Here is a 26557-nt window from a genome sequence, read left to right on the forward strand (position 1 = left end):
CGTGGCAAGTACACCTGGGTCCTTGGTGGCAAGCAGGATCTGAATGGTGCTTCAAGGCTCCTGGCTGCCGTGACACCAGGTTGGGGTGGGCTGGAAAGTCCAAGCAGTCTTGCTGAAAACTGATGAGTTTCTGCATAGTAGTAAAGAATTCATTCATACGTTTGCTACCCTGATGGCTCTCCAAATGTTTCTTGTATATTTTGTGTTGTGTCTAGGTTTTGTGCTTTCAGAAGTGTTCACGTTACCAGTTCATTCATGTGCCACAGAAGTTGTGAAGGATGAACCTGGAGGGTTTTGACCATTGACCAAAAAGCAACTGGCATGTAGAGAGTAATAAAATTATCTCAATGATTTTAGTGTCATGACCAGTGATGAGACAGATGGAAACCTCGTTATTCAAATGGTTGTCCACAGTTATGAGACCAAGCAGTCCATTGAAATGCGTGAGGCAGTTCATGCTTTCGGAACACCATCGATTCAGCCACTCTGCCAACTTTGGGAATTAGCACTGTAGCGATTTGCACTTGTTTCATGTTTCCATAGCCATAGATCTGGAGACTTAGATCCAAAAGCATAAAGAAGCCCTTAAATATTGGAGGATTTGGGAATCCTGAGCTCCATGGAGTACTGATGAAAGAGTATAAAGTCCTGGATCTCATTCAGACACGCTTGTTAGTGCAGCCTGTACCTTTGTTCTTGGTGGCTATTTTCTAGTACTTTTTGTTTTGCCTTTTTTTCCCCCCCTTTTTCTTTCTTCCAGCAGACTCGCAAGGAGATCTTTGAGACCTGCAATACCCTTGTGGCAGTATTGGCTTTGAATTAAATCAAATTTCTTGAGACATTTGAAATAATAAGGAGGTCATTAAATGTGAGTTTGTATCGGGCTAAGCAAGCTGAGTAAGAAGTGGTTACAGAGAATGCAATAAACATCTCCTAAGTAAGAAAATGCTTCAGATGTGGAAGGAAAAAGAAGTTTCAGCTTTTAAAGTGACTGTATAGACAATGGTTGCTTTAGGACACTCATCTGAAAAGTTGCTTTTTTGATCTCCCAAGATGATGTAAGATCTCTCAACACAAAATGCTGAGCCATTAGAAGATTTGGATTAGGAAGGAATCATTTCTCCTCTGAGAGTAAGAGAATACTGCAGCTGAGATTTTTATTCTGCGAAGACATATAAAGGGCTAGAAGTAGAACATTGTGCTACTGTATTGGCAGGACGACAAGACTTCAAAGTGGCAAACATTAAATAAATAGGTGGAAGTGCAGTTACTTCGAATAAATTGCTTTTTCTCTCTTTTTCTTTCACCATTTTTCTCACTTTCTTTTATTATTGCTGTTAAGTACTAATTACACTACGATTTGTATTACAGTCTGCAAGAATAATTGGTCCTGTTTTAAAGCATATCCTGTAAAAGAACCATTTTACAAGGCATTGACAGAAGATTGCAAAAGCTGTTCTCGTTCAATGTCCAATACATCTCAGACCAGATGAGGTACTGATTCCAAGAAGCATGGGCTTCTGCAGCTTTGACTAATTGTGCAGGACAACCATCCTGATAAAATTTTGTATAATACTAAAAATCAAGGGACAAAACCACACTCATTAAAGACTGAATTTATGCACAATAAAACAATTTTATCCTTTAACTGGCCTCCAGTATTTCTAGTGACACTTTTCCTATAAAACAATGAAAACTAAGAGAAGCAGCCAGGATATGGAAACATACAAAGAATGATCTTTGCTTCAGAGGCTCATTCCTGTCTACTCTCCTCTGAGGTGCAAAACTACTCATGTGGCAGTGTGATTTATTTATTTATTTATTTATTATTTTTAAGAGGGGAGGAGGAGGCAAAGCATCACATTGTCAAGTATTAACCAGAGTAACAACAGAAACCACTTGTGCATGCCTAAGAAAGCCTGCAGGCACAAATTCATACCAGGCAGAAAGGAGCAGCTATAAAATGGCTTCAGAGAGAGAATTTTTCAAGCAGTACCAGCATGAACCCTGGGTGTAGTATTAGAGTTGTTTTTAATGTCTCCTGGCTTTGTTTGAGGAAGAGAACGGAGGCTGCTCTTCTCTTCTCTGAGGTTTCTGAATGAGCAGGCAGACCCTGAGTGGGCTGGGGGAGAATCTGCTCCTCATTCCTTTTTGGGGAAGGGACCCACGGCTGCCAGCATGGGATCTCTGACAGCTCCAGCATTTGTAAAAAGTAAAAAGGGGAAACAAATGAGAACCCCCTTAGCCCCTAAACCGTGCTCTGGTGAATAACACCAACCCAAATGCCCAAGGACATGATGAGGAGAAATTATTTAGCTGTTAAACTAATGTGAGGAGCCTAGATAATAAACAGAGGAACTGGAATTGCTCATTTATGAGCATAAATTCAATAGAGATGGCATTGCTGAAACTTGATGGGAATTTTTTTGTGACTGAAATCTCTAAATCACTAGTTATAACCTCTTTAGAAAGGTTTAGTGGGCAGAAGGAGATGAGAAATGGCATCCTGTAACAGAAAAGAGAAGAAGCATGATTTATTTACTAGTGACAAATGACAAAGAAATGATCTCATGGATTGATTTCCCACCATGAAAAACACAAAATGGAGTATTAGTTGCTGTCAGTGAGAGAACAGCAGTTTTTATGGAGGAACAGACGACTGGCTCCTTGAACTACCATCTATAATGTATAGTAGGAAAAGGAAACATGCATCTTCGTGGGAGATGTTAATCCAAATGATATACGCTGGCAGTCTCATGTGGCCAGGACTGAAGCATCTTCAGAATCACTAAATAGCACTCTTAATTTTTCTTGTTAAAAAAGTATTGCACCAGAGACCAGTGAAACTCTAGGCTAGACTTTCGACTTAGCAGAGGGAATGAATCACAGTAAAAAATAATGGTATGAAAAGCAAAAATGTTCATAATTTGATTACATCTGTTGAAGGCAAACACAATGCAAATAAGTAGCTTCAGTTGATGTAATTTCACAACACTGAAAACAATTCTGGGCTAAGTCAGCTGGGAAGGAAGAAAAATGTAAATGGTACTTAGAAAATGTCAGAATATTTTACAGGTTGCCTAATAAGCTGTAATTGAGGGGAAAAACAGGGTATGCTAGTTTCAACAAAAACAACATCCTGGCTGAGAGGGAGCTGTTAAAACAATACTCCTCCTCTCTGTGAATGCATAATAAATACAAGAACAGGAAAGCTGATACTGAAAAATATAAAACAGAAACTTCTAACTGAAAAAGCTGATCCAGGTCTTTCCATAAGATAAGATACAAAACATCTGAGATAAGGTACAGCATTAAATACTTGAACCCTAAGCTTTCTTAAGAACAGAAATCAACCTTCCCTTCTCAGCCTAGCTGAGCTCCTGGTTGCTTACCGGTGCCGTTGGCAAAGTGGAAGTCAGTAACAGCAGGGGAAGGACTTAAACGTACTTACAAATACAAAACAAGGATGCTATAAACTTGTCACATGACTGTGCAGTATCTTCTCTTCCTGTAATAATTTGGGAGAACACTAAATAAGAGATAATCATTTAAAAATGTGCAGCTTCCAGAAAACAGAGAGGCTTTTGTGAGTGTTAGTGTGGTCACTGGGGAAGTTGCAAGGAAGGAAGGAAGGAAGGAAAGAAGGGAAGGAGGGAGGGAGCTAACATGTTATTTAGACACAGTCAGTCATAACCCTGTTGGGTCTTAGTCCCAGGAAAAATAGTAGAAAGCATGATGTGGGGACTGGATGGATATAATGCTTTAAAAATATTTAAAATTAGAAAAATACTTCCCATCAAAGTAATCTGAGACCTTTGTGATCTCATTATAAAAGGTGGGTAGTAAAAATAATGCTGCCATAATATATTTAGACATGTACAGGGATTTTTTTTTCTTGGATGGTATTTGACATGCACTAAAGTAAACATGGCTAGCTGGCCTGCTTCAGCAGGATGGTAAGAAAAATTATTTATCATGAAGTGATGCTGGTGTGGCTTCTGGGTGCTGTCCTTGTCTTCGTAACATTTTCATCAGGCTCCTGGAAGGCAAGCTGAAGTCTGACAGCTGACCAAGCTTTCAGAAGGGTGCAGAGAGGAGGACAACTGCTGATAGAAAGCAATTTGGATGACTTGGGAAAGTTGCAAACAAGCAGATGCTTTTGTTTGCCGTTCGCTTTAATCTGAATAAACAAGGGTAGAAATGCAGTGGGAGGAAACTTGGTTTCCATAGGCGGAGGAGGAGGCGGCACTGGCAAAGGATCTGCTGGATACGCTGTGCTGTGAGTGTTAGAGGCACCGTGTGTCCCCAGGCAGGTGAACAGGGGGAGATGGGGGTGGCCGTGCGAGGCTGTCACTGATTCCCTCTGTGGTGGCTTGGCACAAGAAGGGCTTGGATGTATGGAAGATCCTCCAGAGCCAAGCTATGAGAGTGACTGCAAAAGAAGAACACACCTGCTGTGTTAAGGCAGATTTTGTAACAAGTCTACGAGGTGACTTGATCATTTTATGCAAGGAACAGGGCTAAAAGCTGTGGCTGAACAATGGATCCCACAGGTGTGGAGGTGAGGTTGCTTTAGGGTACAAGATCAGGTTTGTATCAGAACTGCTATAATAGGAAATCGGGGCTCAGGTAGGGTCTCAGTTGCCATCTGTAAACTCAGGAATGAACTACCATATCTCTTTGAGCAAAGCACTGAAATGGGAGCCCCGCTGAGAAATGTCACGGTCTCATAGGTGAGACGATGCTGGGCAGTCTTAGGACTTCTGGCCTTCTAAAACCCAGTCACTGAGAAAAACAGAAATAAGTACAAGATATTAATGTCCTTGCATGCCTGCAGTTGTTGCAGTTCAAAATGCATGTTTGTCAGTGAATGAACAATTTATCGAGCACATGGAAGGGGGCAGAACAGTCCTTTGCAGGGTAGAAGGTTATTGGATATGACAGTAAATTGCTCTCTTCCCCTGAGAAAGGACTGAAAAAGTACTGAATAGAGACGATCTCCCAATTTGGGACACTAGATTCAGTGCTTGGCTCTGCCACAAGCTGTGCAATTAATTGGAGTAAATCACATACCCACTCTTAAAACTCCTGCCCTAAGTACAGAGCTAAGTCACTTCTGAAAAAGATCACTTTGAAAATGGTATCTTTAGTTTCTCTGTGCAGCTGCTCTTCCTCTATAAAGCTGAGAAAAATTAGTGCCTCCCACCTATCCATATATTGAATAGAGGTATCCAGGTGTTATAAAAGTGGTATATAGGTAGGGACCTGACAGCGTTAGCCTTATTGAAATAGGTGGATATCTCCAAAGGCTATTCATGAATAATTAAACTCATTTTCAGATTTCATTTTTATGTCCTGAGAGTTTATAATTTTTCAATATTATTTAATGCCAGTGCTCCTTAATGGTAATTATAGATAAAGGTTACAGCTTGCAGCGGGTTTTAGAAAAAAACTTAGAAATGGAATAGATCAAAAGAGTAATCAAGCAGTATTTAGTTTTCCTGTTCCCCACCCATTCACTGGGCTGATACTTAATATACTTAAGATACTTAAGGCAGCAATTTCTGATTGTGAGAAATGGAGTCTGAGATGGGTTAAATTCTTATATCTTAAATAATATGGAAATACATTCTAAAATGGCTCCAAAGTGGTGTTAATTCATTAGCGCATTTACATTAGTAATACTAGGTAGTGTAGAAATATGATGTTCATTGACTGAGTTTGGTCATGAAAGCCAGAAGTGATGGTTTAGGGAATGTCTGTGCTGTCTGTGCTTTCAGGGAGAATGGCAGGAGGAGATTTTTGGACACCTGTGTTAGGCGAGCACATACATTACTATGGTTACTGACTGAGAGACGTTTTGTCTTGTCAACAGCACATCCAGTTTATTGACAGTAAGTAGAACAAGTTTTCTTCTCACTTCTTCTCCACCATCTTGTCCGTCAATGAAATCCATGTTTATTGGCCAAATTCATTAGGAAATCTTATTTTTAAAAGGAATACACTTATTGGCAGTGAAGTGTCAGAGTGGAAGAGCAGTACTGAGAGATGGTCTACTTGTAAAGTGCAGCTGTCACCCAGAGCAAAACAATAGTTCCATGAAGATCATTGATGCTGTAATTTGTTAGGGTTTCACTTTTAAAGAAGAGGAAATAATTTAATCTGTAATATTGACTTTATTTTCAGTTAGGGTGCTAGTTCAGCGCAGGTTCAGCTCAGCTTGCTGTTAGCAGTTCATCTTAGCAACAAGGCTTCATTTTGTCTATAGGAGGTTTGGTTTTAGTCTTTCAGCATTTCCATTGTTCACAGCTGAGAGTACATCATTCAGGCTCTTATGTTTCCAGTGCTGTGGATACAAAGCAAACAGGCAGCTCTTGTTCAGAATAGTTTATTATCCTGGGTGTTTTATTGCTGTTGTTGTTATGGGTGGAGTGGGAGAAGGAGGGGTTGGACAGATGCACAATAGATGGAAGATCTTTCAAAAGGCAGGTTCTCAATATTCTTGGACAATGTTTATCACAGAGGGGCTCTGTTTGCTTGTAGCCTTCAAAGCAAGTCATAATGAAGTGGAGAGGGGACCAAAACTCAAGTTTTTGTTAAGGATGGTTGGAGGTCCTCAGCCTAAAGCTAGCTGTTACCAATAGGCAGTGCATTGTCCCAGTCCATCAGGGCACAGGTGACACTTACAGAGGAGAAATTGAATTCCATTCTCCTCTGAGTCCATCGGCAGCAATGGTTTGGAAAGTTATTGCAATGAGGTTAAGTTTACGGTGATAAGTAAAAGTGATTTGATGGACATGTTCTTTGTTTCTGATGACATGAAGCTGGGAGTTACTGTCAAAACAGTGGAGAGTTGGACTCTACAGGAAAAACTGGACAATGCTGTTAATATGAGCAGCATTAAGGAGAAAGAGTGCGGGGTCGTGAACCTAGAGGTTTAATAATGAGCTTTCAGCTCATACCAGAAATGCTTATCCACTGAAAGTTGTGGAGACAGAGAAAGCCCTGAGTGCGCTGGTTAATCATGAACTTGTTTTAGGCTACTGGTCTACAGTCTCCCCAGTTTTCTGGGGAGGAACTTTTCAAGAGAGATGAAGAAATATTAAGGCCGTTGTGCTTGTAAAACTGCACCTGGAATCGTCTTTACAGTACTAGTCACCCATGTCAGAAACAGATGAATTCAGCTGGAGCAGGTGCAGTGAGCGGCTATGGGGATTAGCAGGGGGCAGTCTAATACACAGGAGTAAACTGGAAGAGCTTGACTTATTTGTCCTAGCAGAATAAAGGCTAAGGAAGAATGCTACTGCGTTCTATAAATACAATAGTGAATTAAACACAAGGATTGAGAAGGCATATTTAAACAAAAGAACAATATTGCCTTGAGCAAACAGGTGTGTGTGGCTTGGCTGCAATCAAAGTTTTTAACAGAAGGTTCTGGAAGGGAGAAATAAACCAGAATACTCATTAGATTAGACAAATTTTGATGAATTTATGGAGATGACTGCAGGAAATAGTTACCTATAAAGGGAAATTTGGTCCACAGGTCCTTTTGCAGTGTCTTCCTAGGCTTTCTACTGTTGGCAATGTTTGCATTTTGATTTCTGTTAAGCAGATATTATGCATACCTTTCTCAAGACAGTAGCACACCCTTTTGGACTAAACACTTGCAGTGCAAGTCCTAAATGCTCTGTTCTTGGAGTAAATCAAGCAGACTGTAGTTCAGAGAGGTACAATTCAAAAACGTACCCACCTTCAAAGGTTTCAACTTCAAAACGTGAAGCCAGGGAACCTCCTTCACCAGAACACTTCTGCTTCCTCATCCACCAGTCCTTCATCTCAGTCTTCCTGTCCTAGGTCTCCAGCTTTGTCCCCTCTTCAACGTGTTTTCTATTTCCCTGTGTTTCACAGTGTGCCTAGACAACTTTCTGTGTCTCTCTGTCTCCTCCTGAGCTGAAATGTCACATTTTGGGTGGCACAATGAAGTGCCTAACACTTTTTACTCAAGCTCATGTCCCTGTTGGGATTAGCATTGACCAGTAGCAGTCACAACCCATCAGCTGTTGCAGCCACAACACAGGACAGGAGATGCCAGCAGGTACTCGCCACCTTCCCACCACTGCTCCTGCTCCTCACTGCTGCACCTTCTGCTGCGGAGCAGTGCGGCGAGGCAGGACACACCAATCCCACCACCAACCAACATGTTGAGGTACAAGGACAGCCCTCCTGGCTAAACAGCCTCTGTTCCCAGAGCTTTGAAGGCCATTTCATCACATACTATGCCACATTCGCTTGCAACTCTCGACAGTCATACTGTAGACAGAGCTGTAAAACCACACGCAGGATAAGTCAAAGCCCCCTGGCTGGGTTCCTGCTTGCTCCTCTGAGTGCCCTGCGTGGCTGAGCTGAAAAATCTTTTTACCACTGTTCAGCAGGAAGCATGGGAGGATGCCCATGCTGGGTGGGGGAAAAAAAAAACCTTGTTTCAAAAAAAAAAAAAAAAAAAAGTTAGCTTGGAATCCCTTAATTGCATCTGGACATTAATCAGCCAAAGGTGTGGTAAGCTAATTAAGATGATTATGAGTGTTTTTCATTTCCTGCCTCTTTCTAACATTCATGTAATTGGATCCCTTCCTCTTTATTTGAGAGACTTAATGAAAAATAACAAATGTAGATAACCTTTTTTGCTCCTCTGACTTTTTCGCTTCTTTTTCCTACGCTCTCTGGTAGCATTCTGGTCACTAGTTTAAAAGGAAGTATGACTGTCATATAACCCTATCAGGGTCTCATATTTTTAGACATACTGTGCACACCTCTTCATCCTTTTTCAGTGGCCCATATCCTGTACGAATCCAGTGTTATTGTTCTCAAAGGGAATAGTATTCTGGGGGGCCAGAGCTGAAGGGGGAGCCCCTGGGATGCCCCAGGTATTGGTGCTGGCAGGCTACAAAGCCCATTTCTCATTGTAGTTTTCCAGACCACGTGAGTTCTTAGGTGAACAGTAAAAGTGGAAAAATGATTAACAGTATGTAAGGGGAAGCAACAATGAAGTTGCAGTAACTATTAAGTGACCTACTTATCAAAACTGAGAAATGTAGTAATAGGGAAACAGCTGCAATCATAAACTTGTTTTGAATTTGCCCTTACTGTGAGCCTATTAAGCAGAGTGAGGAGAAAAACAGGTATATGGAAATTGCATGAACTGCAACACCAGATTGCAGTTGTATTTAAAAACACCTTACAGGGAAAGGTCTTAATTTTCTTCTCAAAATAACTTCTCCACTATATAATGCCCTTACGATTTCCCATTGCCTGGAGGAAAAAAAAATAAAAAAAATCATACTCCAAACATTTGAGCAGACTGCTTGTTTGTTAAAGCTCTAGCTTTTGTTTCCTTCAGGAAGCACTGGAATTATCCTCTAGCTACAAATCCTTCACAGTGCTCCCTGTGTGATAGGGTTACACCTAGCCACCTGCTGTGGCTGCGCTACAATGTCATAAAAGTTTCAACTCTCTTATTTCAGCAAATTGTTTTTCAAGACAGCTGTACAAAATGTTCACATAGGCCTAGTTTTTCTCCCCAGACCTTCCTGTGTTCTAAAATTCCTCTATTTCTGTAACAAGGATTTTTGAGCTTTTAATAACCCATCATAGAAACTTCACTGTTTATAATTCTGAAGCCATGACTTGGCACTGGTAGCAGCTGCAGGAAGATCTGCTCAGAGATACTGCTCACAACCATTGCGTCATCTAGAGGTAAGTCAGGGTGTTAAGCTACTTCAGGAAATGCTGAGGGGCACAGAATCAGCTCCTCAGAGATGGTTTTCTAACACAAAGACAGCAAAAGGCTCTTAGACACCATGCAAAACTTGAGGTACTCATGCTTAGCATCCTGAAGCTCCTCAACCATGCTGGTTCCTGAGCTCTCACCTTTGGCTTGGTGAAATCCCAGTATTCAAGAGGGGAGTGCAGAAAAAGCATCTGGTATGTGGTCCCCCAAACAACAAAACAGCAGGGAGTGGGAGGAGGACAGAAGCCTCGATGAGGCTGCCTTGAAATGAAAAGCCCAGAAATGTACCAATCTAACCAGGAGTTCTGTTTCCAAGTCTTTACAATGTCTAATTCAAAGAGATGGGTCTCAACCACTAACAAAGTTATACGTGCCATGCTATTCAGGGCTGTAGGATGGATGTCTGTCTGATTTGTACTCTGCTGCATACTTCTCTGTATAGTTTCTGTATAGAAGAGTTTCCCTTCACCTACCCCTCCTCTAGCTGCCTGGCACACACAGGGTGAGGATTTTTGCCTTGATCCAGTTTTTCCATCAGATTTAACTTCAGGAGGAGCTTAAAGAGAAAAATTGTCTTGTATAAAAAAGCACTTTCCACTGCGCCAGAAATCAGTCCAGAATTAGTTTCTCAGGGAGATCACAATTTCTTCTTTGCATGTTCTTTTCCATGACACTCCACGGCTCCTTGTGTCCCTCCAGGAATACCCTCCACAATCAGGATTTTATCTCAATCTCTCAGCAAAAGACACTGATCCTTGCTTTAGGAAACAGTAAGTAGGTGGGAGATCTGGGTTTGGGGCCTGACTGCAAATCAAAGAGCAGGGATTCCAACTTGGATAGTGGATAATCTCACTGAAAGATCCAGCTCTTAGGCTGCTAGAGGATAAGACATGTACAGTGACAGAACAATTAAAACACACCTAAATTATTAAATAAGACAGTGGTTAAAGTAGTCTTTTGGGACTACCATTTATCATCACCCACTGAGGAAAAGCAATTTCCCTGAAGACTGTTCTATGGCAAGAAGAAAGATAGCACCAGACTAAAAACAAAGCGTACCTTTTTAAATAATGTTTAGTATATACCTATAAATTATTAATCATGTGGGAATTTTTTAATCGTGCAGTGCTTAATTGTGTGGGAAAGGTATTGGCACAGATGATGTTGGGGTTTGGAAAATACACCATCATTTGTGATTTTTAGAAACAGAATAATGTTTTTTCTAGCTGTGACAGTATGGTATAAGGCCAGAGGTAATTCAGGAAGATTCTTTATGTTAGCATATTACAATTATTTTCCCCTCAATCTCCACTTTGTGAAAGCTGTAAACTATGACTGAAAACAAATCTGATGCAAAACCAAATCTACAAATGTAACCCTCCATACTTTTTCCAACTTCGGAAAAATGGAAACTACAGCATTGACAACTTACTAGTTTAGTAGGTCTGCCAGTATGCTAATATTATGGTTTGGAAATCTATTTCAGACTACTATTGTGTTGAATAAACATCCATGAAGGAATAGCTGGTATTACCCTTATGGAGAATTACACACCAGAAAATAAATATTAAGTAAGAAATTAAGTGCTGATTACAGAGAACAGTGGTGAAGAAGAAAATAGCTAGTCAAGGATTAGCTGGCATGTTTCCCCAAAAGAAATCTGGAATTCATCCCTCTTATGATGGAAGTAACCAGAGTCATCTGCAAGATCCCTATACCTGGAGGTGACTTCCTCTCCTGCTAAGAGTTTGCTAGAAGAAAGGCAGGGTTGTTTTATATTTTTATTTTTAAATGAATCATCTACATGTGATTCTCACAATTCTGTTGGCAAACGGACCCTTGATAACTTTGTTCCATTACAGCTTGTCTGGTTGTTTCCATTACAAAAGCCCACGTTCCAGAGGGAAGCCAAGCCCTTTAGCAACCATGCAATTTTCACACGAAAGTTCAGGTTAGTTCTTTAATGAGCCAGATACCTTACATGCCCTCTGGGGATGGAAAAAAGCAGCTCCACAGACATAAGACAAATAATTTCAATCTGATGTTTTTAATATCAGTTAGAAATGGCTTTTAGTAACACAGACATGTGTACTTAATGATTCACTTTGCCTTAATTACACAGAAACAAGCTCTCATTATTCCATCCTGCATATGGTCTTCTCAAACTGAGTTGTTATTTCTGCAGAAGACAGTTACCTGCAGAAGTACATTTTTAGACCATCCCTACAGCTTTCTTGCTTTAGCTGACCAGCAAGCCTCACGTTATGAAAAAGAAGCAGATTTCTGATACTGAAAGACACCATGGTCATGCCCCTTTCACTTCTTCTAGCTGGATCATTGGGAATTTTACTTGTTTTTCAAACCACTTGGCTACAGTGAGAAGCTGCTTCTCCTGGAATGAACGCCCAATGAACTGGAGCCCAACTGGCAAGCCTCTCTCTGAAAGAGCTGTAGGAACATTTATGGCTGGCAATCCTGAAACAAAAGAAGTTATGCATACAAAGATTTACTATTAAAAAAATCCAGTTAGAGTCATTTTTGTAGCAATTATGAGAGAACAAGAACAAAAGTTATGCAGAAGAAAGACTAAAGATCATTTGAGTAAATTAACTATGGATACTGTCAGGTGGTCACAAAAATGAATTAGATCAACTGAAGGAGTCAGCATCCTCCCAAAGGAGAGCCAACTTTCCACAACACAAGATTTTGGTCTCTGGTACCTGAATGAATTCACCTCGTCTGTGACCCCTTCTGGGCAGCATTTTATAATCTAGCCTTACGTTTTAAAGCACTTTATAAATAAACTATACCTACCTGGTTATCCTTGGAAGATAATAAAAGAAAGGGATGAGATATCTTAATTCTATAGAAGAGGTTAAAAGCTGAAGGGAATAGACATTAAAACTGACTAGGCAGGAGGAAACAGTTGAATTCCTGTCCCTACTCACCAGCCATATTTGCAGCCTGTGTTAGGATGTCGTCTTGCGTGCTGCGGGTTCTGTTGTCTTCTTTGATGAATTCCATATACGGGACTGCATCGTTCAGAGTGGTAGGAGTGAGTAAAATATCAACACCGCTTCCAAAAACCTTCACAAAGTCATTGGCAATGAGACGTCTGACTTTCTGTGCCTTGACAAAGTAATTCTCATAGTTCCTAGAAAAAAAAAAACAGATGTGAGAGCAGGATGATTTAATTCTGAAAATACTGAACATTTTCTCAGTTACCATAGAAAAGACAAGCTCACTATTCTGCCTGGTTAAAAGACTAACATTGATACTTGAGTTTTTGATATACCACTGTGCTAGTCATCAAATTAAGTTTAGTGTTTATGCTCTCATAGCCATGAAGCAGTCAGGGAAGGAAGAGACATGGAAATTCTATTGAAAAAAGGTGAAGGGAAAACAAAACTCTAGTTTTAAATGCTCAACTAAGAATCAGGATAATACTTGCATGGCCTTTCTGAAACCAAACCGCACATTGAATTTCACAGCAGAACAGCACAACAAAGCCTAGAAATAATACAGAAATAAAGCGGGCTTTCAAAATAGGCATTAGTCATTTACGATTCAATCCAGCTAGAGCATTTGAAAGAGTCCCATCATCTATGGAGGTCTCTGAATGGACTGAGAACCAGGTATGTATTCCTAGCATACTTCTTCACAGACCATTATAAAGACCTTATCTTTCCCTGATTTTTTTCCTCATGTAAATATGTGGTTTATGGCTTTCTAAACTGTCCTTATACAATTCTGAAACAGAAACAAACTAGCTAGCTTTTGTGTTTTCTTGGCCTTTAAATTTCACATGCAAAACTGGTAAACGTGCAATGGAATCCTTAAATTCAGAGAAGTTTGGTTTCAAAAGCAATCACCATCTACACCAACAGATAACTCTTAAAGAAAAAAGTGTGGGGGGAAGGGATATTAAAGACTGTAACCTAAGAAAGTAGAAAAGTCAATACATACCAAAATGTGTGTAGATAGAATAAATGAAAATGACCAAAAGCTTATTTCTCAGCGTAATCTAAAGATTTAACTTTCTGAAATACTGTAATGAAAATGGTTGCAATGAATAAGAGTCAGCAGATTCTAGTTAAGAAGTTAAGTATTGAAATTAGCCATCCTTCTAGAGTAATTTCTGAGGTCATCCTAGCTGTTAACTTTAGGAAACAGTAAAAGGAAGAAAAAGGGCCTCAAATAATACCTTAACAACATCGGAAATACTATTTCGGAAGTTTGAAATAAGTGAAAAAATACCAATAAATCAAACACAGTCTGTTAATTCTGATGCAATGTTTAGAAACAATGATTATTTCATGAACAACCACCTAGTTATTTTATAGATTCCAAAAGCAAAACAAAAATAATCTGTAAAATGCAACATTTGCAGGAGACACAGATGTTTGTGCTTTACTATTTATACCAAGAATGCTTTCTGAACCCTGGATTACTTCAAAAGTAATTTACTGTCAACAGGAACAGGACTCTCTTGTTCAATCCTGATGGAAGCCAATCTTACGTTCCTTCACAAAGAAAAGTGAGCTGCCTTAGGAAAAGCTGCTTTAGGAAAAGCAGCCTTAGGAAAGTTGATCTGGACAGTTGTGACTAGAAGGAACACACTTGGCAAGAATATCAGCATTCCACAGAAGCTGGTTGTTACATACTGACTGACAACATTCCTGTCTCTGAGAGCAACCAGAAGTCAACTTTTGATGAATACTGTTGCTGACAGAGTTCTTTCTGTGGTGCATTTGTTTTGAGACCAATTACATGACCAGTTTTTCTGTTAGTACCTAAACAAATTAAGTATGACTCCTATTTTCTCTCGTAAATTAGGACTGTTAAATGAGGGGTGAAAACTAAGAAAAAAAAAATCAGAGTGATCAGATTCTCTACATGAGCTGGATAAAAACATTATCTATAAAAACAATAGTTCAGTACCTCTGCCAGTGCCTTTGCTTCCTTGCGTACTAATGCAGAAAGCTATAGTTAATTTAATTGCCATATCATCTGGCTTACTCTAGAAAATCTCAGTAGAATGTATCAGCAGTTTTTCTGTGCAGCTTTAACGAGATTAACACCTACAGAACTTTTAACTCTACAACAGGGATGGCTGCACTATGATTTCAATGTCATACTATGGGATAGATTTTTCCTTAGTTTAACTAACAGGTCACAATCTGTTGGGGAATAAAATTGCAAAGCTGTTGTACTGAATTCAGAAGGGTCACACCAGTATAACTAAGGGAAAGCATTTTCAGTCACTATTAACAGTTCACTGGGTATTACATAGGTAAAGCAATAATTATATTAGAAGTAGCCACTAGTGTGAGGACATTAATTTGTTAAGGAAATGGTGATGAATTGCTCATCAAGACATGAAAAAGTAACTTAATAGATTTGATTTTCAAGATGTATTCCACCTACTGTTTCAACAGGAAGTAGTTTCCTGATAGAATTCTTCCTCTTACAACATCATTAAAGCCTTCTCGTCGCGTTGCGGCATACATACTTTCTGTAGACTTGTTCACATCTGAACGATGTCCTGAAAAGAAAAAGCAATTTAGAAATTAAGATTTGTGATCCTTAATATTTAGCAACATAAAATAGTGATACACTTAATAATACAATAAGCCACTGTTTGCTGCAGTCTGATATGCTACTGTTCTGGAAAACCATCAAAGCATCTTCCTATTTTATTATGGAGATATTAAAAAGATTTTAACCCCAAATACTCACGTGTCTACAAATGAAATATAATAAAATATTTATGTATTTACTCCAGCTTTTATTTGCATTGGGTTTTTATTCTATTCCAACCCAAAGAAACATCACCAAACATTCAACCATGAAATGTGTATCTATCAAAGCTATACTTTTAAATGCCATTCAGCAAGGTTTTTATTGTCTGAGAACAACAACAAAAAATTCGAAGGCCTTACCATATTCCAGTCCATCAAACCTGGCCATATTTGATGCGACTTCTGCTGTGCACAGCACATGATAGCAGACAATTGAGTAACGAGTGTGTGGTAAACTCACTTCAATTACTTTAGCACCTGCATTCTTAAAGAGGTCAGCAGCTTTGGACCAAACAGACAGAATTTCACTAGAAAGCCCTGGTGCGTTGTACTCCTTAGAGAGAAACAAGAATTAAGGAGAGCGATTTTATATACCAGTTTACTTTTACTGACAACCAACACAAAATATTATTTTTGCTAAATATTTTTGCTAAAAATACTTTTAAACTATTCACTCAGCACTATATGCTTTTTAATACTTATTATAGACTTTTGTATAAACTATTCCATAATAAAATAGCAGGAGTTCTTTTCTGGAGGAGATTGCCCGGTTATCCACTTGTTCATCTATTAATAGAGACCATTCTGTACTGCCCTGCAGTTCATGGGTACAAACGCTTTGGGTTTAAACCCTAATACGAGGGCCATTGTAAGCAGGGAAGATAATATAACTAATTTTCCTATGTTGTGCCTGCAGCATATCAGTTACAATGAGCACACCTCAGTTAAAGAAAAAACGACCCACCAAAGAACTACAGTCACAAGATTGAGATAAGACTTGGATAACATACGCTCCTGTTTTAAGAGCTAAGTTAAAGACATGAAAATTCTCTACGTTTGAAGATACTTGCTTTAGTTCTAACTCTCAATATGTGGGTCAAAGTACTGTCTGATCTCTGAATAGCTACAACTCTTGTTAAAATATGCATGTACCTATTTAGGATAATCTGTAGCAACAGAAGACAACTGTCCATGAGATATGAATAATTTATCCATGCCACTATTTTAGATTTGCCAAAATCAAAACAGTATGCAGCTAACTAGTTTTCTAAAGATATGCTGTTTGCCTTTCAGAGATTCTGATTAATTAACTGGTCAGTGGGCATATTTTTACCATATTAAGTCTTTTGGTTTGATAAAAACATTAATGGCTACGATAAAGTTCTCCTTCAACACCTCTTAGAGCTCTGTGAATCATGGCTCTTTGTGCCATTTACATGCCTTTAAAATTATGTTTTAACACAGCGCCATGTAGACAAGGATTCAAAACACTACACAAACCAGTACTAACCTCATTGTATAAGAAGTCACCAAGAGCAACTTGTGGGAGGCTATAGAAGTGACTGAAGAAACTGCCAGAGAGAGAAGCAAGAACTGAAGTTCCCTATTTCCCCTGGAACTTCCTGACAGTGTTTCCCACAACAATGACAAAACATTTTAGATGAAGCATTAGCATATGCTCACTCTGATTTACCTACACAGGCAACAGAGCACATACTGCTCTTTTCCTGGAATTTCTCATACTATCTTCACTATTTTAAATCACGAGATGCTGTGAGGTGATGGTCAAGACACACAGATTTTGTTTTAGAAGTAGTGCTATTTGCTGTTCCAGTCCAAAATTGTTGACAGGATTTAAATGTTACCTTAGGAATCCCTATACAGAGCTTGCTGACATCAGGCAAACTGGGCAGCTCAAATGGCTGAAAGACATCCTGAATTGTGGTAGAGTCTTTAGGATCATGTCCAGCAAGTGAACCTGAAATATGACATGACATATGAAAAACAGGAAAACATACATTGTCTCAAAGCAAACTGTATTCTGACTACACAATCTTTTGAACAAAGACACGTAGTACACAAAGACATAGGTAGCAGTAATACCTAATACAACTGCAGCGTCATCCACACATCTGGTTAAGATTCCTGGCACATCCATGGAGTTCACTAGAGGAATGAGACCATGGCGAGATATCAGTCCATATGTTGGCTTTAAACCTACTACACCACAGTGAGCAGCAGGGTTTCTGGTAGATCCTCCTGTGTCTGACCCTAAAGCTCTATGGTTTCAAAAGGATTACCATTAGTAAAATGATTCAGAACATTTCCAAAAAAATAATATTAATGTCTTTAAGATGCATAGATATAAAAACGTGTGAGCTCTTCCCAGATTAAAAGTCATAACCAGACAAACCATATTTTAAGTCAGCTCCATTTGTCCACTATTTTCCATCAGTATTTTTCTTAGGTCCTCTGAATTAGCCATCAGGAAAACTCAGTCCTCTCCACAAACAGAGGTAAACATGGGGAAATTTAGGCACTCTGAATAAGGCCCTAAATACCTACTTCCTGCTTCTCTGTTGGTCTCTTCCAATTCTGTGGTCTCTGAAAGATGCATCTCATGACGTAGCGTACCATTTCCAGATATTCATGTTCACTTATTCAGTAATCTACACGCTATGAAGTAGCACATTCCAGCATACAAGGAAACAGTGACAGAGTAACCTTTTTACCCCTAATAACAAGACATGCTTTCCAAGGTCTAGGATGCTTTTCCTGTTTCCAAGCCTACAAAACGTAGCATCAGAACTCCCAGTTTAGAGCAGCTCAAGTGCAATTTTAGAACACAGCATTTTCTTTCTTTTGTTTTTCTTAAGTTTTTAAGTTGGCTTCTTTTATTGCTCTTTCACAGGTGAAACCTTGTCCTAAACTGAATTTTTTATTTCAAAAATCGCAATGGAATTGGAAAGTCACACTGAGATGAAAACTATTCTTTTGTTTTTAATGACTGTAAACTCAAACACCATTTTAAAAATAAACCTGCTTTTATCAAAATCTTTGACGAATCATCAAAATCTTAGCCAAAATAAAAGTCAGGAAGGAGATATAATTTTTACTAAGGTTGGTATGAGACTTTTCCCACAGGCATCCATTTCTGAAATGGCTGAACCAATTCCATTGACTTTGATGAAGTGGATTTTTTTCAAAGCTTTTATACTGATACAAAAAAAAATATCCTTGTTTTTGTAGCATTTCTGTATATCCAAATCTAAAACTGAAAAGAGAAAGACTGGCAGCATTTCTGTTGCTTGAAAGAGATCAATAGAGTGGATATACAATAGGTTTTAGGCAATAAAATAGCTGGACAAAGAATTGCCTTGATCTGACAAAATGCTGAGCAGTGCAAAATGGAAGTTTTGTTGCATGCCCAGCAACATACGGGAAGATGCTAGGCCACCTCAGGACCAGGCCATTCTGGCTCACAACAAGGACCAGCAGTCCTCAGGGATGGCTGCCCTGAGTTCAGTTTAAACAACATTAAAACTTCAAGCAGACTGCATCCCAGTGAAGGGCAGTGAGATGTAAAGAGGTATCGTGGAGAAAAAAAAAAAGGGGGCAAAAAATCAGGTTTTGTATGTAAAAAATGCTGTAATCAACATGAGCAAAAATCTTTTCATAAGATGCATACATACCTGTGATATAATATACATCGGTAAATGAGGACATAGTAACTAAAGAGCATTTTAAATACCTTCCAGTTAAATTCACAGAAATGAAATCATCTTTTATAAAACGCACCCTACTACGTAGCTCTCAAAACTGCATAAAATGAAACGTGTAAAGTTTTAAGAAACAGATTTCTTTTAACAGCAGGATGGGGAAGACGGCACAAACAACTGATTTGTTAAAGTGTTCTGCTCTTCCATGTAGATAATTGCTGTAAAAAAGTACAGCTTGTTTATATATTATTTTAAATAAACTAAAACTCCACTCACTTTCTTAAAAGCTGACAAGTTTCTTAGTATCCTTGTAGTTGGCTTCCTTTTGTTAAGTCAGAGATTTGAAAGCTTTTAGATGCCAAATCTCAGGTATCTGTATTATTACATACTCTGCTATAAAAACTAAGGTGGGGAGGGGAGGAAAGACTACTATACTGTTACAAGTTGAGGGATCTCATCATTTGCTCAATTAAGTTTTCAGTGTGTGTTTGTGTAATGCGCTTAATGAGGTACAGGATGTGTCTCAAGCCCCATGTTATTTTTAAGAAAGTACGTGGGAATAACAATGAAATCGTCATTCCTTTACTGCCATTATCATTTTACTTCATGAAGCGCAAAGTGGTCATATCAGCATACTGAACAACACTTAAAATGAGTAAGCCTCAATTTGCCTACAGGGAATTATGCTGGCTTCGTGCTATGCCATGAATAAACTAGGGATGTTGAAATAAATTCCCGCCTGCCAGTACAAATAACACTTGCATTTCAAACAAGATCAACATCTTTTTGAAAACCTGATCTATACGCTACATTATTAGAAAATCATAAAGTGAAGGCTTTGCAACATATTTCAAGACATTTAATTAAAAACAAATCTAAAAAACCTCTTACGCAAAACACGTGAAAGATGATACAGCAGCCGCACTGCCTCCCGAGCTCCCTCCTGTTATTACCCATTTAAACTCTTCACGCTCAGAATCAGATTTTGGTACAGATTTTTCCTTGTACTGTCTTGAATAACTCCATGGATTTCTGACTGGTCCAAATACCCCATCCGTACTCCCAGATCTGAAACAGTCAGATGGGACAAACAGACAGAAGTGACAGATGGCACATTGCATTCACCAAGCTTTTCTTTATACAATTCTTCGTCCTTCACCCTAATAAATCTGATCTCAACACAAAAAGACTGGTGTATGTACATCCTTGTGCAGTCAACTTCCACAATGTTATAAATTGTAAAAAGGGATCTTCATCCTTTTCTGCCACAGAACCTCAGTTGTTCTTCTTTCTAACCTCTGCTAATGCTGCTGGAAAGAATGTGATCACTAAAATATAAAACTGAATTACGGTACAAAACAGTAAATCTGCAGGTCTGCTACAAAACACAGGCCTTCTGGTTTCCCAGGCCTGCATCTGGAAAAGGCAAAAGATGACAACAGTGACGTGGGAAACCACCCCGTTAGAGGTGAGGGGAAAAGCTCCACAATGGCAGAAACAAGCACTCCTCTGTAAATAACATACTATTGCTTTATAGCCTTCTCCTGAGACCACAGTCCGTTGGTTGGGAGTGCTAGCCTGGCTCCTCAGAATCTGGTTTCAGCCAGCCCACGGTGTGGGCTAAGTGCAGGCTGCCACCAGAAGGAGGGAGGGACTTTCCACCTTCCTCACAACTGCCACCTCATGTTCCCTGACTCCACAGCGTCAGTGTTATTAGCCAAATCACCAGAGCTGGCAGTTTACACAGTTGAAAATTAACCTAATTGAGACATTACTTCTAAGCTGGATCAGCTCCCTGATCAAGCTTCATGGCGCAGCCACGTTGGTGCTAGCACAAAAGAACAAGCAAACACACAGTCCAGAGATGAGAGGCCTGGGGTGAGAAAATATTTAGCAGAATCCGGTGCTTTAATGAGCTTAGACTACTTGTAATACTGCATGATGAGTTTTCTTCCTGTGCTTTTTCCCTGCCCTTCCTCTGAGGCATGTCTCTGACTTTACCCAGAATGATCCAAGCAAAGTATTTTCACCCAATCAAATATATCTCTTTGGCTTTAGCATAGACAAATTAAAGTGTTGCTCTAAATTATCCTGTTCACGGCAAATCAGAGAGTACTCATACAACACTACTCCAGCAGATGACTGGTCCAGCCAGTAACTGCCATCATGGGCACACTGATGATTAGCTAAGGACAGAAACCACCAGTAAAGAATGAGAAAAAGGCAACAAATAGCTGGTGTAGTAACCAATTCTAACAACACACTAGTGGATCTGGAAGTCCACTTGTCTGTGGCCTTCTGCTAAGGCTGTGCCACTTCCTTCCTCTCAAACACAGCCACAACTGAACATTACATTCATAAAAATCGACATTTATATCATTTACACAACAGTATAAAAGTTCGTGAAACATTTGAGAAATCCATGGAACTCTAAACACTTTTTGCAGATAAGCATTCAGCATTTTCTAACCTGATATAAAGAGGAGTTTAAGGACTACAGATAGATCAGAAAAGATGATGTGAAACCACATGTTGAAAATAATAAACATCACTCACCCCATTGCAAATTCGTCTAGGTTTGTTTTTCCTAAAAGCACAGCTCCCTGATCCTGTAATTTCTGAACGACCGTAGCATTGTAAGGAGGAATATAACCTGAAAACAATCAGAACAGTTAAGGGAGAGATTGGTGATATATGGTTGATTTTTAAAAATAGCTACTCCTCTGAATACTTCAACCTTGCCATTATTAGTGTATAAGAATTGTCAACAGTCCCAAGTTTTGCTTCAAGACAATATCAGTAATTCTCAAAATTTAGCCAAAATAAACCATCTACTGTTTTGTCTCCAGTGTCTTTATTCTTCCACAATTTATCATCCAGTAATTCTGGATTATACTTTTCTACATTGTTGAGCTTAGACTTCACGCAAATGAGTTACCACAAGGTTAGCTGAATTACTGCATTCAGGCAATTTGCAGGAGCTGTCTAAAAGGAGGAAAAATGAGAAATAGCTCTTTACAGATGAGTGTTAATCTATCTTGAATTATTCCCATTATCATGAGATATAGATGCATATGGTTAACCACAAGCTGAAATACTGACTATCCTGTGAACAAATGTGTACCCTTAAGCACTTTGACCTTATATAAACTACTATGAGAATTGTGTCACTTACATGAAATCCTGGGTAGCAACCAATTCCTTTTGCGAATAGTGACAGGGATTTTTCCACCCCACACTCAAATGGAACAAGGACATCACCACTCCTGATACTCTCAGCCACGACACTACAATCAGCCACAAAGGGTCTGAGAATATGCTTAAGGAAAAGCATCTCAGGTAATATAACACTATTTAAATGGCAATGTCATATTTTGTTTCTTCTGCTTAAAAAAAAAAAAGTAACAGACTTTTGATTTACTTGAGCTAATCCTATCTTCCTCAAAACTTGCCAGTTTTACTATGTGCAGAATAAAGCTGATATAAGAAATGTTTTCTACTTTTCTTTTTACTATGGAAACATTAGAGTACCTTGAAAATTTTCATGGGTGCTAAACCTAACAACAAGCTTAGGAAATTTCAAAAAATTGAAGTCTTACAGAACACGTTTATACGTCAGGAATGTAGAGAAAAAAATGTTACTATCTACTGTTCCTTCAGCAATATGAAAACACTATGTAAGTCAACAATTATAAATAGAACAAAAAAATTGTCTGCATTTCGCTAGACACAGTAGCAGCAAAAAGTACTGACTGCTCTTCTGTAAATCTAAAAGCAACACGAAGCAAAGTGTGAGCTATAGAATAATTCCATTTGAATATATGGCCTAGAATAAACATTGCATTGTTAATAGCAATGGAACGATATGAAAGGAGATAATACACAAGAAAAAAGATATGTCTAATACTAGATGATCTTGGCAGAAGAAATCAGATAAACACATTTTCTGAAATCAATTCTGCTTTTTTTTTTTTTTTTTTAATATTTAGATCTCTGGAAGACTCTATTAAACCTGTAAGGAGAAGAGCTAGAGCTCTGAAATGAGATCCAATTCTACTTTAAAAGCTCTACTGTACCTTTTAGCATGTTTGATGCACATGTTGTCTCAATGCCAGCGGTATTAAAGTTGTCCTTTACTGCAATAGGAATTCCATCTAAAATACCAAGTGGCTGACCTGCATTAGGAATTAATGCAAAGAAAACAGAGATTAAATCACTGTGATACATGTATAGTTGTCTCATCACTTACAATTTATTTTACGTGTCACTCCGGGTGTTTTTTGGAAGAATGCTATCCACTTAGCATTTGATGGTTGTCTATTACATTTTCAAGACCTATCATCTAAAACTACTACTAAGAATTATGCCTGCCCAGACCAGACCTGTCCCTGCAGAACACAGCTCTGCAAATGTTTCTGTGCCTGCAGGCAGCTGCTTTTGGATAGGTTAGCTAACTCAAAGGAATGTTTAAATGTTTACTTCTTCAAAAGTGACCACACAATGCTTATTCCAGCCTTAGGTGCCCTCTAAATCTACTCCATCCCTAGGCAGGGAGCCAAAAGTTCTGCCTACCTGACATACACAGTAGATTTAACAAAAAATAAATAAATCCTGAAGCAGAGAAAGTTTTCCCTAAGTGATTAATTATCCACCATGGAGGAAAAAAAAAAAGTACTAGGAAGCTAAACTTCCTGGCTGGCAATTTTCTTAAGCTGTCAGGGGATAACAAGTGTCAGTCAGGAAAAAAAAAAAAAAAGTACCCTATCAGGTGAAAAGTTCCCTTTTCTGTCTTACAGGAAAGGCAAAGGAAAATGAGGATGGTCAGCGTGGCACCTCTGCCTCTAAATGCTGTGGATAACAGGATTTAATGCTGTTCTGTTTACTGACAACAACTTATAACTTCTGTTTACTTACAACAACTGACATTAAAGCTGCTTTCCTTTCATTTGCTTTTTTAATTTAAAATCTGCCAGGCTTAGGTGGATGTTTGTCTACCTCGGTCCTACAAAAGGACTACACCAGGCCTACAGAAGACCGCTGCACGTGCCTGCTCATAGTAATCACTGGCTACCAATCTAAACCAAACTTCTGAAAGGAAAGGCAACCAGTGGCAGTGCTGCCTGATAACTACAGAGCATATTTAACCTGCAACACCTGCCTTTGAGCTAACCTGCCTGCTTTGGAGCAGGTCTCACCTTTGGTTTTTGAACTGAACGTGCTACTGGGTGCCAAGCATACACCCCCCACAAACACCCACAGAAACCTCAGCTGCAACCCCTGTCCCCTAACAGTCAAACAAGCTGCATAAACACCTGCATTGGAAAGAAAAATCACTTTATCTACCACGGTGAGCTCCCCCACAAGAGCTTTTTAAAGAGTTGTACCAGCTGTAAACAAGCCAACGTACCTCTTCGGTATCTTTTCTCTGACTCTTCAGCCTGCTTCAGGGCGGTTTCTTCTGCTACAGTTATGTAGGCATTAAGCAGCTTGGTGCTTTTGATGAGAGAGAGGCACCTCTGGCAAAGCTCCGTCGGAGTGACCTGTCCTTCCTTCAGCGCTGCCGAAACCTGAAAGGATATTCGCCCTTTTCAGCTGCGCGCTGCCCGACCCGGGCTCGGCGTGCCGGGTTGCTAAAACACCTCCCAACCACCATCGTCGTTATCGTTATTATTATCACCACGACCTCCCCGGGCCGCTCACCTGGCGGAGGGAAGCTCGCAGCATATCGGCCCCGCTCCCCGCGACCACCCCTCCTCCAGCTCAGCGCCGCGGCCGCCGCCGCCTGGGCGCCGCCATCTTGTGGCAGCCCGCAGCGGCGCCATTGGCGGGGCCAGCGAGGCGCCGGCCGCGCATTGGGCGCGGGCGCTGCCGGGGCGAGGGAGGAGGGCGGCGGGGCCGGCTCCCGGGCGGGGACCGGGACGGGGACGGGGGTAGGGAGCGGGACCGGGACCGAGACCCCGGGGAGGATGGGGCGGCTCCCGGCCATGCTGGCGCGGGGGGCACTGCGGGGAACGGGCGGGCGGGCGCCGGTGCGCGGCTTCGGCTGCTCTCCGCGGTCGCGGTCCGCCATGCCCTCCTGGGTCATCGACCGCTACGGCCGCAACGAGGTGCTGCGCTTCACCAGGGAGATGGCCTTCCCCGCCATCCAGTTCCCCAACGAAGTCGTTGTTCAAGTGCACGCCGCCAGCCTGAACCCCATAGACCTTAGCATGAGAAGTAAGTGACGGGGACGGGGCCCCGAGGGCCCTGCCCGCGCTGCTGCGGTGCAGCCTCGGCGGGGCCGTGAGGTAAAATGCCCTCGCGTGTCGCCGAAATGAAGCTCCCCAGGCAGCGCCCTCTGCTTCCCAGGGGCATCGTCACGGTGCGACTGGTTTCCTGGCCTTCTCCCCCGCCACCGGGGCGTTAGCAGGTGGTGGCCTCTCCGTGGAGGCACAGGGCCTCCTCTGGGAGGCTCCCAGTTTCCCCTCTCTTTGGGATCAGCGTGGCTGAAGGTCAAAAGCACCTCAGTGTGGGTGAGCTAACCCAAACCACGTTGCCTCGTCCCGTCATCCTCAGTTGGCATCTGAGTACCCACCGTGAACGTATCCAGGAAGCCCGTAGTTGTGGGTGAATTTGTACTTGACACGTTTCGTCAGATTTTTCCTTAGTTTCAGGCTTCAAATTACAGGAAGGTTGCAGTGCAGAAGACCTTGTGCTTCATGCTGAGAAGGGATCCTGCGGATTAAATTAGACTCGGCAGCACGTGCAGAGATGCCTGCAGGAAGCCCCTTGATAGAGCTGTAATGTGTGTTTTGGGTCTTTAAGAAATGAATTTTAAGAAATCCTATATAATTGTAGTTTTCATTATGTGATGTTTGCTATCTGAGGATTCCAGTTGTGACCCACGTGAGCTACTGGGATGCAACTGGTATTTTGAGTTCAATTTAAATTATTTGGAAGAGACTACATTTTCATCCTGCTTCACAGGTGTCAGCTTTTGAACCCGTTTCTTTTCATTTCAGTATTAAAACACTTTCTAGCACAATAGGTCACGTAGGCAGACTTTTCCAAATAACTTGAAAGGACATACATGCCAAAATGCACATTTTTTTATTTTTATTTTTATTTTTTTAAGGCTGAGAAGTGTTATTGGATGTGTAGTTTCTGGACACCACAGCATTTAGCTATTGCATACTCAATAGAAGTTAAGATTACTCATTTTAGTATATGTTCCTTAAATTTTACAGTGGTGTTTATGTTGCTTTGTTTACAGTACTCTACTTGAAAAGGTGAATTGAAAGTTTGGAGTTCTTTTGGATTCCAAGCTACATGATGTTGTTGGAAAGTGGAGCAGAATTTTTAGAATTTATGACTGTTAATGCATATTAAATATTTTTATAACAGAAAGCCATTTTGTTTGCAGTGATTAAATCATGACAACAGTTTATTAAATTGTTATATGGTGATTTGTGTTCTAGCATGTACTGTGT

The 26557-nt window shown here is 40.2% G+C and overlaps 2 protein-coding genes and 1 long non-coding RNA gene across 7 annotated transcripts in view; 2 read left to right on the plus strand and 1 right to left on the minus strand.

Annotated features, from left to right (window-relative positions):
* LOC308192923 lies at window positions 1–24470 on the plus strand. 3 transcript variants are annotated; one of them, XR_013949222.1, is made up of 3 exons: window positions 1–4561; window positions 5781–5894; window positions 10487–10541. It is a non-coding gene; the product is annotated as an uncharacterized lncRNA (long non-coding RNA). The 3 variants fall into 3 exon arrangements; XR_013949223.1 differs by lacking the exon at window positions 10487–10541 and adding an exon at window positions 23885–24470 and having other exon boundaries at window positions 2–4561; XR_013949224.1 differs by lacking the exon at window positions 10487–10541 and adding an exon at window positions 11274–12007 and having other exon boundaries at window positions 8–4561.
* QRSL1 (glutaminyl-tRNA amidotransferase subunit QRSL1) lies at window positions 11736–25817 on the minus strand. Of its 2 annotated transcripts, none has more exons than XM_080586983.1 (11): window positions 25663–25817; window positions 24496–24655; window positions 23165–23263; window positions 21645–21741; window positions 19980–20156; window positions 17473–17648; window positions 17235–17347; window positions 15730–15922; window positions 15215–15332; window positions 12736–12941; window positions 11736–12262 (listed from the first exon to the last, which is right to left on the minus strand). In XM_080586983.1, the coding sequence occupies exons 3-11, from the start codon at window positions 23172–23174 to the stop codon at window positions 12093–12095; spliced, it is 1260 nt and encodes a 419-aa protein (XP_080443109.1). In that variant the 5' UTR covers window positions 23175–23263; window positions 24496–24655; window positions 25663–25817; the 3' UTR covers window positions 11736–12092. The 2 variants fall into 2 exon arrangements, with proteins under 2 accessions (XP_080443109.1, XP_080443108.1); XM_080586982.1 differs by lacking the exon at window positions 25663–25817 and adding an exon at window positions 24789–24946.
* Window positions 25055–26557, plus strand: part of RTN4IP1 (reticulon 4 interacting protein 1) — a gene marked incomplete at its 5' end in the record, with an annotated part of 22074 nt that continues 20571 nt past the window's right edge. The window contains one exon of one of the 2 annotated variants that reach the window (XM_080586990.1): window positions 25055–25304. In XM_080586990.1, coding sequence (XP_080443116.1) covers window positions 25055–25304 — 250 coding nt within the window. Of the gene's footprint in view, window positions 25305–25671; window positions 25691–26557 lie in introns of those variants that run through there. The other variant, XM_080586991.1, reaches the window with a different exon arrangement.

The sequence above is a fragment of the Anser brachyrhynchus genome (genome assembly GCF_964034855.1).
Source record: "Anser brachyrhynchus genome assembly, chromosome: 3".
In the NCBI taxonomy this organism is placed as follows: domain Eukaryota; kingdom Metazoa; phylum Chordata; class Aves; order Anseriformes; family Anatidae; genus Anser; species Anser brachyrhynchus.